The sequence below is a fragment of the Propithecus coquereli genome, unplaced genomic scaffold (genome assembly GCF_000956105.1).
Source record: "Propithecus coquereli isolate 6110/MARCELLA unplaced genomic scaffold, Pcoq_1.0 Scaffold9, whole genome shotgun sequence".
In the NCBI taxonomy this organism is placed as follows: Eukaryota; Metazoa; Chordata; class Mammalia; order Primates; family Indriidae; genus Propithecus; species Propithecus coquereli.
Window position 1 is genome coordinate 3,240,034 of NW_012155284.1, and position 18,008 is coordinate 3,258,041.

At 42.4% G+C, this 18,008-nt stretch overlaps 1 protein-coding gene across 1 annotated transcript in view; it reads right to left on the reverse strand.

The window, feature by feature from the left end:
* Positions 1 to 469: 469 nt before the first annotated feature.
* The window catches only part of CMYA5 (cardiomyopathy associated 5), an 82,459-nt gene continuing 64,920 nt past the window's right edge, over positions 470 to 18,008 (reverse strand). The window contains exons 10-13 of the mRNA XM_012664525.1: positions 9,251 to 9,384; positions 7,918 to 8,017; positions 5,788 to 5,961; positions 470 to 1,329 (exon numbers count right to left, since the gene is read on the reverse strand). Coding sequence (XP_012519979.1) covers positions 1,083 to 1,329; positions 5,788 to 5,961; positions 7,918 to 8,017; positions 9,251 to 9,384 — 655 coding nt within the window. The 3' untranslated portion in view covers positions 470 to 1,082. The remainder of the gene's footprint in view (positions 1,330 to 5,787; positions 5,962 to 7,917; positions 8,018 to 9,250; positions 9,385 to 18,008) is intronic.

Here is an 18,008-nt window from a genome sequence, read left to right on the forward strand (position 1 = left end):
ACTGCAGGCTCAAACTCTTGGGCTCAAGCGCACCACCATACCCAGGTAATTTTTAAAAAATTTTTTTGTAGAGATAAGACCTTGCTATGTTGTCCATGTTGTTCTTAAACTCTGGGGCTCAAGTGATCCTCCCACCTCAGCCTACTGAGTAGCTGGCATTACAGGCATCAATACAGTATCTAAAAATGACCAACCATTTTATTTTAGTAAAAAGAGATTTGCAGCTTCTGAGAGTTGACTATAACTATGGCTGAGAGTATTTAGATTTTAAAATATATATATAAATAAATAAATATATATATATATATATATATATATATATATATGCATGTGTGTGTGTAAAATTCTTGCATAAAAACCAATAGCAACACAACTCACTGAAGTGTGCTGGGTATTTACTCTGCAGTTTGTCCTGCTCCTGAGACGCCAGACTAGTACATTACATGCAATAAGTTCACATAACATGTTTGGTTTTATAGACTCTAACCATTTATTTAACGAAATGGAAATTTCTAATATCTAGCGCTTTTCTACATTTAAAATTTCAGGGAAAAGAGGCTCATGTTCTACAGTATACATTATTACAAAAGAGTACAGTATAAATTTAGCTCAGTTAAAACACTTTCTCTAATGATTAGGATTCATCATCCTTTAGCAAAGGGGACATTTTTCTTGTGGCAAATGTCCATGTCTCTTTGTCAGAGGAGATGCCTGACCAGCACGACCTTCCCTTCGCTCCAACCTGTCCATCAGAGGGTTTCTTTGACCAACAAAACAGGTGGAAGTCTATTTCTCTATTTTGGTTCCCAAGTCAAGTGTAAGACCTCTTAGTTTAGGAAAGAACTCAAACGCATATAAACCAAAGAGCTGTGGTTGTCTTCATCCTCTTTACTCACACACTGCTCGAAAAGTCAAAGTTTTCTTCTGGGCTGTGCTCAGGTGCTAACTGCTGTGCACATAGCTATCATTAGTGCGAATGTGTGGGAGACGTTTTGAATAATGTATAGCACCGGAGGGAAAGAACAACAGCCCCCCCTCCCCAAAATTTAAATATTGCTCTTGCAAACTCTGAAAGCCAAGGATCACTTGTGCCTTGCAGAATCCGGGGGCTCTATCCCCAGGTGCAGAGTACATTTCCCAGGTTTCTCCAGGGCGAAGGCAGGGTGAACACTCTCATTAAACCTGTGCCTGATGATGAAGAGCAACTGTCCACTCTCGGCATTTATGAACAGCAGCCTCTGGTGGTTGTAGTCCAGCAGAATGCCCACTCTGGCCGGCCGCTCCGTCACGTGAACATCACTCGTGATGCCACTGTAGAAAAATGTGTACCTGAAATGAAACAAGATGGGGGGAAAAAACTTTGGAAATCTTGAAGAACTTGATAAGGAAAATCACTTGGGAATAACCAATTTTTCAGTTATTAACTTCAATTCACAATAACGAGCTGCAACGGTGTTGTCCCAAATACTGTAACCAGATCCCGTCTAGGTGCTAAAATGCATAGCTCATCCCAACAGATGAGCATTTTTAATCATTTTGCTCCTTCTGCATTAGGAGGCAGTCCCAGAATAACCAACATATGCCTCCCTTGTGATTTTTCTCCACATTCTAATTCCTTCCCAGCTGCCCACATGTTTTAACTACCGCATTCATGGTGTGTCATTCTTTTGAATAAAACTCCTTTGAGGCTGCCATGTATTTAAAAAAGTACCACAGGCTTGCCTTCCATACCATGTATTAATTTTACAGTTTAAAAAATTTATAGCTAACTTACATAAGGACCTTTATGAAGTTTAAGAAAGATTTCATTATTTTTGCCAACTTCATCCTTTGTTTCTGCTCCTCCTTGCCCTAAACCAACTTTCCTTTTCGTCCAATGTTCACCGCAGCCTCGCGGCCAGAGGGGTTGCCTTCGATTCCTCTCTCCAAGTCAAACAAATTCAATTCAACAACTACTTTCTAGGCATGTCCAGCACTGGACTAAGCACTCAGGGAAGGTGAGGGACTACAGAGCACTGTCCCTGTGCTCTGGGATCCCATACTGTACAGAGCAGGAAGAGAAAACCGTGGACGAGGGCTGAGAATGTATCTCAGGACACAGACTGTTCAAGTGCTTACCAACCACATTTAACAAACGGGCTTCGGTCATGAAGGGAAAAGGTTCAAGGCCAGGCAAGGAGGGAGAAATTGCTGACCAGAAAAGCTAAATTGCTCTGTGTAAAAAAGTAACACAAGTTTGGGGTTTTCTCCCAGTAATCTTAGAAACTGAGTGTGGGGCCCTGAAAGTAGGGGAAGGGAAGGAATGAGAGATGGAAGAGAAGGAAAGTGATGAGAGAAAGGTTTGTGAATGAGTGGGTCAGAGGACTGGGAGCACAGAGACACCAGGGCAGTTCAAGGCCTAAGAATCTGAGTCAATGACAGGTCTGGCAGGAGGGACTGAGGACCTTTAATACCTGCAATGTCTGTTTTAAGGCCCAGAAGCTCAAGGTCAGAGACTTAGAGGCTGGCAACTAGGCAACTTCACTGTAGAAAGAAACTCGCATGTGAGGACAGAGGCTCACGGTGATGGGGAGCTAAGCGAGACTTAGGGGATGATGAAGAACCTCTCTACTGCCTTGCTAAGGAGAGAGATGCCAAGACATTATGAAGTTCTGGAAACTGCAGGGCAGATAAATGTTTCAGGCAGCAATGACGGGGAGCAGCAGGGTGGGCTGGGCCCTTACAGAAGGCTTTGGGAGCAGATGGGCTCAAACTCAGCCAGAAAGAATGGGCAGGGCTTGAATAGGTGGAAAGGAAGGAGACAGAGATCCATGCAGCAAGGACACATCAGCCACCATGATGAGGTGGCTGAATGGCCTGTACATGGCAGAGAACATCACCACCTGCCTGATGGGCTTGGACGGGACATGAGAGTGACTTTTAGGATATTACATAGATAAGCAAGCCAGGAGCCAAGCTCTAGACCTGCCCTGTCAAATACAGTAGTGACTAGCCACATGTGGCCACTTAAAATTAATTAAATAAATTTAAAATTAAATAAAATTTAAAATTCAGTGTTTCAGTCCTCCTAGCCATATTTCAAGTGTTTAATAGCCACTTGTGACATCATTTTGCTATTTTTGTAGAATGTTCTATTGCAGTGCTGGTCTGGAGGGTCCTTGATGACCAAATGAGCTATTTCCTCTCCCCCACTTGGAAGGTCCCTGGTCCCCAGGCCCCAATGGCCCAGTGCTGGTTAGTCCTTGAGCTAATCCCCACCATGGAGGCCACAGAGGGAAAGACATTCCCTGATGCCTTGGCTCCACCAGTTCTGCAGGACGGGGAATGTGCCCAGCTCCACTTTTGCCTCCATTTCCAACTGAGCACACCAATGCATCCATTAACACGCGTCTGGCCTGAAACCCAGCCCGTTAGCCTGGGGCCTGGCTCCCTGCCCAGCTTTTACCTGCCTGCCCTCGGGACTGATGGTCCCTGTTCAAACAAGCATCATCCAGAAGCCTGACTATGAACACCTGGGTGACCCTGGAACTGCCTTTCTGTGGCCCCCTCCCCCAGGCAGACTGAGGACCCCACCCCCTTGAATCTCACAGCTGACCCAGACTCAGCCCACACCCTCGCTGGTGGCCACACCCCTCAGGGCTCCTCACCCCGGCCTGGCCTCGTTCTTTCTGGCTTCCCCTCCTCACTGTGCCCTGCACGTGGTCCCCCAAGTTCTGGTACTGCTGTCCATACTTGTAGATTTTTGAGCAGAAAAGGAAGGGATATGATCAAAGTGATGTTTTAGAAATATTTTTCAGTTTGGACGTGTGGGATAGCTTGGGGTGGGGAAAGACCCGAAGGGAGCCTACAGGCAGGGGGGCTGCTGGTGAAACTGCAAAGCAGGTGAGGCAGCCTTGAACTAGGACGGCAACGTGAGGAGGGACAGGAAGAAAGCCAGCTCATTTTCTTCCTGAGACAGACCGTGTCCTTCATAACAGCAACAGCTTAAAGCTCAGATTCTGTGTAAGCAGAATCAAGAGTAACACAGGTTGGTTAAAATCATTAAGCCAGAAAGAGTGAAGGACACAAGGGGCTGCCACAGCAGTTCTCCCAGCGTCCCAGAGCCCGGGTGCTCCACATGAAGTCCCCAAGATAAGAAATGAGGCACTTGGGACCTGACCTCCCTCTGCTGTGACTACACAGGTTGACACACCCTTTCTCCTAGCATCCATGGAGCCTGCTCAGAGCCTGGAAGAGCCAAAGACCAAAGTTGTCCGTTGACCTTGTCAACAAAATATACAATTCTATTTTCTAGAGTCTAGAAATGTGCTATTGGAAGTTAGTCCTTGGTTTGGATTTTTAAGGATTTGAATAGGCAAGGATGTTTTCGTGAAATTAATACCTAGTTTCAACCCTAAATCTACTAACCCTAAACTCTGAGTTTGAGTGATTTGAAACTCTGGGCAGGGGCTGGGTCCTTAAGCGTTGCACAGTGTTGAATATCAATTAATCATAATCGCTCTGACTTGATGGAATGTGACTTTAAATAGTGCTTGGAGATGGTGTCCTTATGAACCATCTCAGAGAAGCAAACTGTCAAGTAGGATGCAGGGAGAAGTGTGCAGCCAGAGATATGCAAATCCCAATCTGTGGGCCTTTTCTGGGAACTTGCAGGCATTGAAGGCTTCTTTTTAAAGCATTTCATTTGAATAATGCCTCACATTTGTGTGACACTTTACAATTTCAAACCTCTTCCTTGTACCTGATTTCATGTGATCCTCACAACCCCGAAAGGCCAGGGATTACTGTCCCCTGCTGAGACAGATGATGCATGCGAGGTTGCTCAAAGGGTTAACCAACTTAGGGTGAATAGCAACAGGTGGCGATGCAAGGAAGGAGCCAGGACTAAAATTAGGTTCCTGGCTCCCAGGCCACTGCTCTTTCTATTAAACCATCCTGTGGGCATATTCAGATTATAACAAGCTTGTCTGATCTCTCTGAGACTAACATGAGATAATGGCATTTACACATCCACCAACCAAACAGTACGAGTAATACAGACCAGAGCTTGGCAAACTTTTTCTGTAAAGGGGCAGATAGTAAATATCTTAAGATTCGGAGGCCATTTGGTCTCTGTCAGCTCTGCCACTATAGTGCAAAAGTAGCCATAGACCATACATAAACAAACGAGCATGACTGCGTTCCATAAAACTTTATGTACAAAAACAGGCAGCGGGTCACGTTTGGCCTATAGGCTGCAGTTTGCCAACCCCCGATACAGACCAATGCAGGGGAGGTGTGGAATGTCCACTTCCTCCTTACTCTGTTGATTCCTTCTCTGCCAGGGAGCCCTCTCAGCATTACCCTGTGATCTCTCTGCACCCTGGGGTGAGGTTCGAAGGAAAAACTGGCCATGCACAGCCCAGCAGCCCTCCCTCTTCCCTGTTTCTTGCTCATAAGCTGACTGGAGAGACACACAATCCTTCCCTGCTTCCCCAGAGACCACCTCTGCCCTGCAGGGCAGGGAAGCTGGCCTGGCCAGGGCTCTGGGTGGGTAAACCTGCCTAACAATAGAGTTCAATATAAGAAACACTCTTGCTCTTAGGTATGATCCACATTCTCTAAAGTTAGCTTTCTCAGTAATAAGTGTAAGAGTTTTGTCTCCGTATACTCGACTCTTGTTTTCTTTCTTAGTTGGCTCAGAACTAAGGGAAGAGATGTGGGATGCTATTTATTAGGTCCCTCAGAGACCCTAAACACCCATGCAGACATTTTGATTAGGAGGGAAGGGGCAGGGCTCCGGCTTACCTCTGTGGCTCAGAGCAGTGCATGTACCACGAAGTGTCCCCTTGTCCCAGGGTCCCGGCCTGCACAGCCGAGCTGGAGCAGATGCCGAGTCGATAAGCTGGGCAGTCTGTGACTGTGGTTTCCCAGTAATGCTGGCCACAGGCAGGCAGCTCCTCGCCCAGCACCGATGGGATCCTGCAGGCAAAGTCGATCAGATCAAGCTTGGCACAGAAATCGCCAGCCTTTATCTCATGAACATCAGCATTCGTAAACTCATACACAGTTTGGGCAGGATTCTATCCTTGGAAACTGCCTCAGAGTTCCCCAAACTCTCAACACGCATTTGCTGTATTTTCCCTGTCACACACAACATGCATATATTGCACATTGCACCTCTTAAAGGAAGTGGGAACCAGGAAATAACTAGAATAATGGCAGGACAAAAAGAAATGGCACAGTCTCTGCTTTTAGGGAGAGAGAGGAAATACAAGGGAGGCAGGTGGGGAATACGACTTGCAGAGCTTTTTTCCAACACTTGCAAAAAAGGAATCACCAAAATCTTCTTTAACAGTGAGTTCTAGAGCCTGCTGACCTTCCTGGGCACGGCAAACAAAACACCTTTTAAACGGTAAGACAGTTGGTGAGGCCTGAGCAGAGCAGAGTGTGGAATTAACCAGGTATGTTTAGTGTGCTTCGTAGACACTTGTGGTCAACAGTCTGCATGACTGTGGCGTCTTTGAGTTGTAGTAGGTGCCCCTGAGAGGTTGGTTAAAAGTCTCTTTTTTGTCTCACCTTAGCTATTTTTACAAGAGGCTCAGTAAAATGAACCAAAGTACTTTCAGCTGCTGATGGGTGACCTTGTTTGCATGAATTGCTCAGTTTTGCTTGGAAATGGCTGAGACAGCAAGGAAGCATTTTTAATTTAAGCAGCCTTAATATTCAGTCAGCACCCTCTTCCTCTCCCCTTTAACAGATGAGAAAATGATTAATGCAAGGAAATGTATTTCACTTCCTCATGTCTTTACCCAACAACCTCATTTCAGAGAGGTGGCTACTGACAAGCCCTCACTCTCTGGAGCAAAGCCCAGCTGCCTGATATTTATGGCCTAATTTTCTGGTTAATAATAAATAAAATTCTATAAAATACATTACAGTTATCATTAGTTATTATCTATGAACTCTAACCCATCTCCAGTCTACTTTTCTTTTTAATTTTTTGAGAAATCCAAAAGAGAGAAAAGCTCAACCTATTTCTTAACTCTTTTTTTCCCCCTGAATTCACTCATTTGTATACTTTTAGCATCTACAATGCCCAGGCCCCATGCCAGACTCTGGGGATTCGCAGATGCATAAGACAGAGAATTATTCATGATTGACTGGCTGACAAACGGCCCCATGAGTTTTCCATCCTTTTACACAGATAAGACCAAAGGGTGCCAGGGCCTGGAGAAGGTGCGACCATTTCTAGAAGCTGTAACACCTGAGTCGGGCCACAGATAGGCAAGTAGTGACCCAACAGGAAAGCGGTGCAGGTCTCCGCTGGCCGGCTTAGTGCACATCAGCACCGTCAGCAGCGTGGGCTTCACGTGCTTTCTCCCATTTGGCCACTTTGAGCCTCAAATGACCACGAGACTTTGCAGGCAAGTTGTAGGGCAGCCCCCCGAACCCATCCTCAGCCTCTGGCTCTTCTTTGCTTTGATGCTTCCTTTTGGGGGAAGCTGCTATGGGGACAAGATTCTGTGGCCAGAACCAGGAACACAATAAAATGTCCTTCTCCTCTATTCCTTTTCAAGAGGGTTGATACAAAATCCTGTTTGCTATTGAAAGTAATAGACAAATTACTGGGCCCTTTTTTTAAAAACTGAACCAGAGATAATACCTTAAAACCTCCAATGTTTTAAGCAAAACCATCTATCTGGGCTTGTCTTTTCAATAAAAATATTGACACTTGCTCCAAGTTATGAACCATGGCTGCCACTTTCCCCTCACAACGAACCACAACTGCACTGCGTGGGTGCACACACTTATAGGCAATGCCACGTCCAGGCCTGTCCATTAAGCTAAGAATATGCTCAGCTGACGCCACACCGAGGCAACCTAAGACTCTACCGCCGGGGCATTAGTCCACTTGGGCTTTCTGCTTCTACTTACTCTGTCAGCCTTCTCCTCTCGGTGAAGCTGATCACCGTCCCATTGGAGGAAATCTGTAGGGCAGGATGAGCTGTTTCTCTCAACAAGAGAAATCTGGTTCCTATTGCAGTTAAGAAAATAGGATTATAACATTGCCATGATGTCCAGTGCTGTCCCCGGGCCAGGCCCCACATTTCAGATCTTAGTCTCCCTCTCCCCTGACATCAAAATCCCCCCACTCAGTGTTTTCAGATCCATAGCTGAAAATCTCACTCGTGATGAGGCATTCCTGGATGCCAGTGGCTGGTTTTCATGGGGCTGCTGGTATGTGCTCACAGGTGTGTCCTGTACTAGCGCTCACTCTGCTATGCAAAGTGTGCTCCTTGGACCAGCAGCTTCTACATCACCTGGAAACTAGTTAGAAAGACAGAATCTCAGGCCCCACCCCAGACCTACCAACTCAGAATCTGTATTTTAACAATATCCTCAGGAGACCTGTGTGTGCATTAAAATTTGGGGATGCACTGATATAGCCTAAAGGAGAGGCTTTAATAATTGGAGGTACAGGCACGATGTTGGAAGTATGGAGAGAACATTTCTGGGCAAGCAGCTCTCACATCTGCTCTTCCTAATCATCAGACTGGCCCTAACTGCATCACAAATGAGACAGGTGCACAAGTTTTTGCTGGTTAAGCAAATCACATATTGTGCTATCTCTGGGTCTAGGATAAGATAATAAAATGATGACCTTTCCATTCCTCACTTCCTTTCACAAAAATGGAGAATAGTCAAACATTTTTTGTTGGCATCATCTGGGCATTTTCCCCAAAATGTCATTGAGCAGTTCTATCACTTCCTTGAATTACTCTTTCAGTCATTCATTCAACAAACATTAATTGGCACAAACTATGTGTCAAGCACCAAGAATAAACAGAAGAACAAGACTGGAAACCCATTCATAGAGTTCACAGTGTAATAGAATAGGAATACCCCCAACCCACCACACACACACACAAAATATACTCACAAATTATCAAACAAGAATCATCTTGGGAGATTTCTAAAAACACAAATGTCCAAGTCCAACTCCAGATCTTTGGGAGTGGGACCAGGACATCAGTATCTTTTAAGCACCCTGACTGATTGCTAATGGGTAGCCAAGGTCGAGAACCTTTAAAGCAGAGAAATGAAAGAAACATCTTGACCTTTGACCAATCTTGGGTCCCAATGACAAAAAGCTAGCACTGACAGCAGGTTGGGGGGCTTTATGAAGTTGCCCTTTAAGATGTCTTCTCTGGGTGTCAGAAGGGCAGGCAATACTTGGAAATAGCTTCTCTCTACAAAGGAAAAGTACCTCTGGTGGAGATGAGGGCAGCTTCACTCTGTTCACTTGTCCCAAATGCATTGATGGCTCTCACGTAGAAAAAGTAATTATCATTGGGTTGGAGGTTAACTTTCAGCTGGAGTCCTTTGATTCCAGAGAAAGATCTAAATACAAAGTGAAAATAATAATTTTAAAATAAGGCCATCTGCTAAATGACTCATATTTCAATTCTGTAGTGAATGAATATATGTTATTAACAACAAATAACTTATTTTATTCTCTTTTTATGACCACTGGAATTAGCAAGCCAGATTCTGCAAAATGGCCATTGTCCACTAAAATTACTTTATCAGATCATTTCTATTTTTGTCAAATTTTGTCCAGTGTGTGCCTTCCAGAATAGTCTTTGAAACAGAATCAGATACTTTTTTTTTAATTCAGAAAACAAACTGATTTTGTGGTTAATGAATCTCCAAGAATATATTATTTTCTTTATCAATTTTTGGCTGAGAGGGCACTTTTGGATTAAGATGATATTAAATCAATCTAAAATACAAAGTACCCTAATTATCTCATTAATAGATCCAAAGTATGGAAAACTTAGGGTAATGATTTCCTACATGATCATCATGCCAAAGCTACCAAAGTTAACAGAAACTGAGTATCTTAAAGAAGACAATATCTTTAAAGCAACTTGATCCTGGCAAGAAAAGAGAATTCTAAGTGCCAAAAAAAAATCCTTAAAGTTGCGGTTTCTAAATCACCTATTTAAATTAAAAGAAAAGTGCTAGTAGTGGTATCTCACTGGCAGTGGGCTTGGCAAGGACACTGTAACAACCCAACCAGTTAAATGCAAATGGACTCGCTGGATTTGAAGACGGAGCTCTCTGGATTTGCCAATGAGCTGGAATAGTTTTGTGCTTCTTTTTCATTCTCTTTAATCTGCTTGATATCATGGCCTAGAGCAACGATACCAAAAAAAAAAAAAAAAAAGCATTCAAGTGCTCTTTCTGTAAGCCTCCCTTGGGAGAGGCGGTGGAGAGAGTTACAAGTTAGGCTTCTTGCTGATGAAAGAATTCCTAACACCGGTGCTGGAGAGCCAGAGTCCTGCCTCTGGGAGCATGCAGTGCATAACGGTCAACGGAAATAATAGCACAATAGCCTTCAGGTTCATTCTCAGAGAAGCAGGGGTTTTTATTTGTTTGTTTTGTTTCACTATTAATGAATACACCACAAAAGCATTAGAATCCAAGAGTGGTCACTGTTCATCCACAGATGGATTTTTTTTCATGTTATTTCTACTTTTGCTCAGTTATTTCACTTCTCAATACCTGCTTTAGAGAATAGCATGAAGAACCAGAAAAAGGAAAAAGGATCATTGACTCAGGAAACAAACTAATTTAGAACTTAAAGGCAGAATAACCACCCCACCTCCACTCCAGGTCTAAAAGTACAGAACTCACAGTGTGTTCCTTAGAAGGAAGTGGGGAGGGGAGCAGCTTGGATCTATTTGTGCATCTGCTGTTTAGTGCCTGGATCTGGAAAAGGTCAGTCTGAACACCTCGGATCATATTGGCTGTTATTTCAGAACCTGTCACCTGACGAGACCCTCAGGAGAGGACTATCTTTAGATGCACTGAGAATAGATCAATGAAATTGAACCACATGTCCACTGACAACTAATTATGCTCCAGTTAATTAATGAAAAAACATGCCCTATGACTGAGAATGTAATTCCTGACTAGTATCTAAAATATTATTCTAGGGTAGATGTATTGCTTATCTTATCTGAACTGATGACCGAAGAAATATTTTAAATGTACATTAATTATAATTAGTGATAAAATGATTGTCTCAATAAGCACACTCAGCCTGAACTGAATTTTAGACTTCATTCACTCATTAAATACATATTTATTGATCACTTATCCTATGCCCAGGCCCTGTTATCCTCAAGCCTGAGGGGAAAGTGACAAAGATTGGTGAGGAAGTTTTTGCTCTAGAGACTAGATAGAACATACTGGCTTCATTTTGTAACAATACGGTTGTTAAATACCAAGGATGCTGTTTTTATAGGTAAGTGTTTGCCCTCAAGATTTATGAAGTCTGTCAAGGAGGAAATTCCATATATATAGTCAACTGCACGCTATGTCTCATTACCCGTTTAAAGAATAAAGGTTAATGTGGTACTGAAGTCAAAATATGGGATCAGTCCTGCTGTCAGTGCATTAAACAGGTTATGCAGATTTGACAGACACGCACAACGCCCAGGCATGAAAACAAAAGTAATACCACATGTGGTGGTGTTTTATTGTTTAAAAGTTGCCATCTTATGGTCAAGCCTCAAGAACAAAATGAAAAAGATCAGAACAAATGGTTCGTTTCCATGTCTATTTATTCTGACTCCAGTTAGATGTCTCCAAAGTCTCCATGTCAGCTGTCCCTGCTTTTTAGCCAAAGGAAAACTCCAAGAATTTTGGAATTTGAGTCTAAAGAATGGCACCTTTCCGGAGGTTATGATTTATTTAAAAATCAAAAACCTGTCATGATTGCAATTAAATCCACATGACTTATAACAAACATTGCATAGTTTGCAGAAAAATTCAAGTTCTTAGAGTATCCAAAATGAACTTAAGTGGTCCAATAACAAATGAAACCACAGTAGGTTATTGGTGCTCAGTTAAGAAGGGATTTTAGACCAGTAAATAATACGACTGCCGTGACTACGATTAGAAGTCTAGAGCCAATAATAAAATTCAAAAGTCAGTAGGAAATTTGACTCACATGGTCTCACTTTGGGTCACAAGCATGGGATTTTCCCTACAAGAGCCACAGTGCAGTGGAAAGGGATGGCTTTAGGTGGGCAGCTTCCGAGATGTGAGGGCAAGAAACAGCACCTAGAAACCCCGACGCATTGGCAAATCAGCGGATTGCTGGTGGAGCATAAGCACGTGTGGAGTCGGAACGTAGCACAGAGCTCTGTGCCCAGCAGGTCTTCAAAGGCCTCAGCCTGCTCATTTGTTAGCTCCAATACTGTGAAGCAGAGAGAAACGACTGAGAGGCAGACTCATTGTCTCCTCAGGAGTCCGCAGGGCTGCCATGCGAATGGGAGACTGGTTGGTCTCCTTCTCTGTTGTTTCAGAGGGCAAATGAGAGGAAGGACTCAGGAGGCTGATGACTGTCCGATGTAAGGGAGGCCTTTCCAGCTTGTGTCCTTCCAGTCTTCAGCTTTTGCAAGGAGTGATTGGAAAGTTTGCCACGAATAACCATGGACAACAGGGCAAGAATCATTTTAAGTGAGAATTGAAAAGGATCTTTACAAAGTAAAAAATCAACAGAAACATAATGTTTAAGGGGAAAATACTAAAAGCATTCACATTAAGTCAAAGAGAAACATGAGGTTAAAAAAACTGGGGAGGTAGGAGGTAAAATTATTACCATTCGTAGATGATATGATTGTTTATCTAGAAAACCCAAGAAAATCAGCTGAATGCTTACAAAATCAGAGAATTCAGTAAAATGGCTAAATATGAACCTCACACAAAAAGATCAAAAGTCTTCATATATAAATAACAACTAGATAGAAAATAAAATGAAAGATTGTTTTTTTTTTTTTGAGACAGAGTCTCACTGTGTTGCCCGGGCTTGAGTGAGTGCCGTGGCGTCAGCCTAGCTCACAGCAACCTCAAACTCCTGGGCTCAAGTGATCTATCTGCCTCAGCCTCCTGAATAGCTGGGACTACAGGCATGCGCCACCATGTCCGGCTAATTTTTTTTTTTTTTTTAGAAAAGGAGTCTTGCTAATGTTGCCCAGGCTGGTCTTAAACTCCTGGCTTCAAGTGATTTCCTGCCTTGACCTCCCAAAGTGCTGGGATTACAGGCGTGAGCCACCATGCCCAGCTGAAAAGTCTTATTTAGAATAGCGACAAACATTAAAAAAGTATAAGATTCACAGGAAGAACATTTTTTAAGATTTCTATTGAGAGAAAACACAAAAGACTTGAATAAAGGGAAAGGCACATCAGTTCTTAAACAGGAAAATGCATCATCACAAAAATTTCAATTCTCTCTCAATCTATAAATTTAACATGTTCTCTGAAAACAACAAATCATCAGGGGCAGGCCTGTGGAGGAGGCTATGTGAGCTGATTCTAAAGATCGTATAAAATACAAACTAGCAAATAGCAAAAAAAAAAAAAAAAGTCATGAAAGGGCAACCTAATCTATCAGGAATTCTAAATTATAGAGCTATGATAATAAAAACGGTGTGATCCTGGGGCATATATAGATGGATCAATGGACCAGATTATAAAGGCCAGGAATAGAGCTAAACATCCAGTCTGTTGAGTATATAATGATGGAAGCATTTCAGATCAGAAGGGAAAATGCTGGGTGTTCTTGTTGGGACAGCTGGATAGCCATGCTAAAAAAAAAAAAAAAATAGAATTGGATTCCCTACTTCACACTTTCTACTGAAATAAATTCCAGATGATAAAATAGTTTTAAAAAATTAAATTACCATATTGGCTACTACAAAAAAAAAACATGGGAACACACACACTCTTGGGAGGGAGGTACATTTTGAAATATGACACAAAAATTTAAAAGCTATTTTCAAAGGAGATTGATACATTCAACTAAATTATCATTTAAAAATATGCATGGCAAAAATATCAAAAAAAGATTTGCAACTCATATCACACATGAGAGCTAACTTCCTTTAAAAAAAAAAGAGCCTCTACAAATCAATAAGATAAAACCACCACAATCCAACGGAAAAAAAAATTGGTAAAGGAAATGAATAGTTTATAGAAAAAGAAGTACTATACATCGCTCTGAAACATATGAAAAGATGTTCAACCTAATAGTAGAAATGCACAGTTAAACTACAATAAGATTCCATTTCCTACCTACTAAATTGTGGAAGGTCAAAAGTTTTATCACACCAGGTATAGGCAAGGGTATGAGGAACCAAGCACTCTTACACCCTGCTAGCCAGAGAGTGAGCAGCTACAACCTCTATGGAGACTCTTTGGAAATATCCGTCAAAATTCACAATGAAGACACCTTTTGACCAGTCATTCTACTTCTAAGAATTTAATCTACAAATATATTTGCATGTGTGTGAAATGATATATGCACAGGGTTGTTTACTGCAGCATTGTTTGTGATAGCAAGAGAATGGAAACAACTTAAATGCTTCCCAACTGGTAAATAAGTTAAATTGTATTCTTAAACCACAATACAATGAAATTGTTTTTTAAAATTGAGGAAGTTCCATATGTATTGATATGGGATGCTCACCAAGGCATATTTGTAAGCAAGAAAAACAAGGTGGTGGAAACATATATAGCATGCTACCATTAGTTGAAAAACTATAGATGCTTGGTATAAGCACAGAATCTATCTGAAAGGATAAATATGAATCAGGTAATGGTAATTGTTTCTGGGGGAGAGATTTGAGTAGGTAAAATATAGGTATAAAGGAGACTTAATTTCCACTGTACTTCCTTTTGTGTCTTTTGAATTTGTACCATAAGTACATATTCTCTATCCAAAATTAATTAAATAATTAATTACTTTAAAGTAAATTAATTAATTTACTTTTAAGAACTATATTACCAGTTCCGGAGTTCAGGAGTTGGTTGAATGTGTTTGCAGAATTTCAAAAGGGCACGTTAGTTTGAACACTGTAAGGTAGCTTCTCCAGGAATTTGATAATTCAGTAACTTGTGTGGGATGGAAAGAAGGAATATGCACCTGCTCAAGGTAACTTGAGGGGCTGGCAGTTACAGGGAGTGGCTGTTCTCTGCATCAGCATGTCTAACACCTGGATCTAAGCATGCTTCCTCCCCAGGGGAGGGGCACCTGTATACAAACCACATGGAGGAGTCCAGTGCCCTGACTCCTGGAAGCAGCCTATTGATGGTGCCGTCACTGCAGCGCACAACAGATGGCTAAGTAGGAATTGTTTTTAAAAACACAGTTGGCTCTTACTGGCATCCACATTGGCGGCACCAACATTCAGCCATCAGTCAAACTGTTTAATGTGAACTGTGAACAGAGCACATGGCTGGGCCCTGTGGGACTAGCTAGTAAGACAGTGTTTCCCAAACCTGCCTGGGCATATTAGACCTTCCAAACTGGAATCTCTTGAGGGGCCTTTCAATCTAAATGTTTAATAAGCATTCCAGTTGATTTTTATGATGATTTAGGCCAGGGAAACACAATCATAAGATAATGTGCAGTGAGAAGGGATGAGAAGGAAAAATAGGAAAAAAGAAAATTACATGAGAATGTAAGCAACATTAAATACAAGAAAACTAACTAAATAGCCATGGCTGTTTGAAGCCATTTATAAAACCATAATTAACTGTAAACATGGAACTTTTTGTTTCAGATGAAAAATTTTGGTTAAATCAGGATTAAGAAGAAAGTTCTGCTTTTCCTTTTTTAAAAACTTGGTGAATAAAAATTTTTGAACAGGATTATTTTTCTTTTGATAAATGAGGATCTTATGAGACCCGATGTTAACAAAATATCACTCTTAGTTCATAAGAGTGTAGAAAAATAACATGGAGGCCAAATGTTGACAACCATGGGACATAGGCTTTCCTATGACTAGAAGCTCTTATAAAATCCCCATAAGCCAAAGGTTCCAGCAGAAAGCTCCTGGATTTCCATTTTCTCTCTAGTTCCCCGCAAAAGCCTGAACGATACCATTTATATTTCAGGCAGAGAATCCCAGGAGCTTAGTAACATTTATTCTCCCGGATTCTCTAAGCCCTCATTTACCACACCATGGCCACATATGTGGACAATTGCTTGAGGTCCCCCCAGAACGGCCAGTGCAGAATGGTGATTTAACATTATGCTTTCAGATCCCGTTTAAAAAAATGGTTACATTGGGAATGTTTTTGCATCTTTTGTAAAACTGCTCTTAAAGACAATCACTATTATCTTGTTCAAATAGCCCTTATATAAAGATCTACATGAAAAATTCATCTTAGAGCTGAATGTCAAGAAATATAATTGTCTCTCTTAGTGAAATGTTGTGCTTCTTTTTAAAAAGGAGATGAGTTATGTAATCTCTTTCTTCCTCTTGCTCCCTCCCCCTCTCTCCTGTTTTCACATTAGCTGCCAGAAAGTTCAGATTTAAATTTCATGTTCCGTTGAGGTGCGGTTCTTAACCCGCACTTTCTGATAGGGTCTCCTCAGCCCTGTGCTATTTGGCTCTTGTTCTTATAGGGCTGTTGTACTGGTTCTATTATATCTGGGTCTTTTATTATGAACAACTTGAATACTTTTTTGATACTTGACATAAGTCAGAAGTAAAGGAACATGTTGGGTTTCAATTGACTGAGGTTTTACTGTACAACCAGGAGGCGGAGGGAAGTTTTTAAATGATCAAAGTCAAATTAGGGTCATTTGAAAAGGAAGATTTCATTTCTAAAAAGCTGAATGCCAAGAGTGTTGGGGGGTAAAAATCCTCTTCACATAACTCACTCTCCCAAAGGCTCCAGCAGAGGGATATTACAACTGGATCAAGAAAATAATACCACATAACTGTTGGCAATTAGCTCTTAATTACTCAACAAATTTCAACCCAATCATGTCGGTGGCCCTCCTGTCACCCTATGAAGCAAGCAAGGAGCAGGAATAACTGTCTCCTTTACCCACAGGTTGCAGAGAAGGTCCAATGACTTGCTGTTGACCGCTGGTCAGTCATGACCTATCTCAGAGCTTAGTAAGAAAGTTTGGAAAAAAAAGAAAAAAATGCTGGGATTCCTCACTCCTGCTTAGGCACTAAGTTCATTAAGAAACTCACCCTGATTTGTCCTTATTTTACTTTACAGGTAGAGCAGTGGGCGATCCCAGCTGGAACACCCACCAATGACAGGCAATTCTGTTCCTGCTTCACCAGGTGTGGCCCCAGAAGCTAGAAGCAGGGGGAACGTGAGCTCACAGGCCCCGCACCCAGAGCTCACCCTCCCCTGGGAATGCGCATCCTGGAGGGCAGCCCAGGGAGGGTCTCCCTACTCCACAGCCTCTGCCAGGGCCAGGGAGCAGGAAGCTCACTCCCAACTACTTTGTGGCGTATTGAGTCTCACAGACTTGTCATTCAATACACGGCTTCTCTCTGCACGGCCCACACAGCTAATCCCTGTACTATATTTCTCTCAGTTTTCCCTCCTCCACCCACACTTCTGCTGACTTCTCTCCACACAGGAGAGACAGAACAGCTGAGGAAACAGCAGAGCGGTGGAAAATTTTTGAAAGTGTTTTGAGCCCACCCAACCTGAGGCGAGCATTCAAAGAAAAACAGGAAGAGGGTGAGTAGGAGCTCCCTCAGCCCCCACACACAAGCCGGGGATTGTCACTCCCGCCCACCCCAATCCCAACAGGGGCCGACTGCCGGGACTGAGCCTCAGTGCCCACACGCAAAAATATGCAAATAGGTTTTCTGTGAGGATTATGGAATGGAGGCAATCGCTCAGCTATTTCAGACACTGCATCAGGAAACTTGAGGGCAAAGTAGGTTCATTTTATTCAAACATCCGCCTTAAGAGTTCAACCAGCACCTTTGGTCTCAAATTGGAAAAGCTAGAGGTTATCATCATACTGGGAGAATGAATACAGGTGTGAAGATGGATGTTCTGTTCTGGCAACCAAAATTAGAATCCCCAATCTAGAGGACAATCGATGCCCTCTGTGTGTGTGTGTGTGTGTGTGTGTGTGTGTGTGTGTGTGTGTGTGTGATTTAATATTATTCATCCTTTTCTCCCTT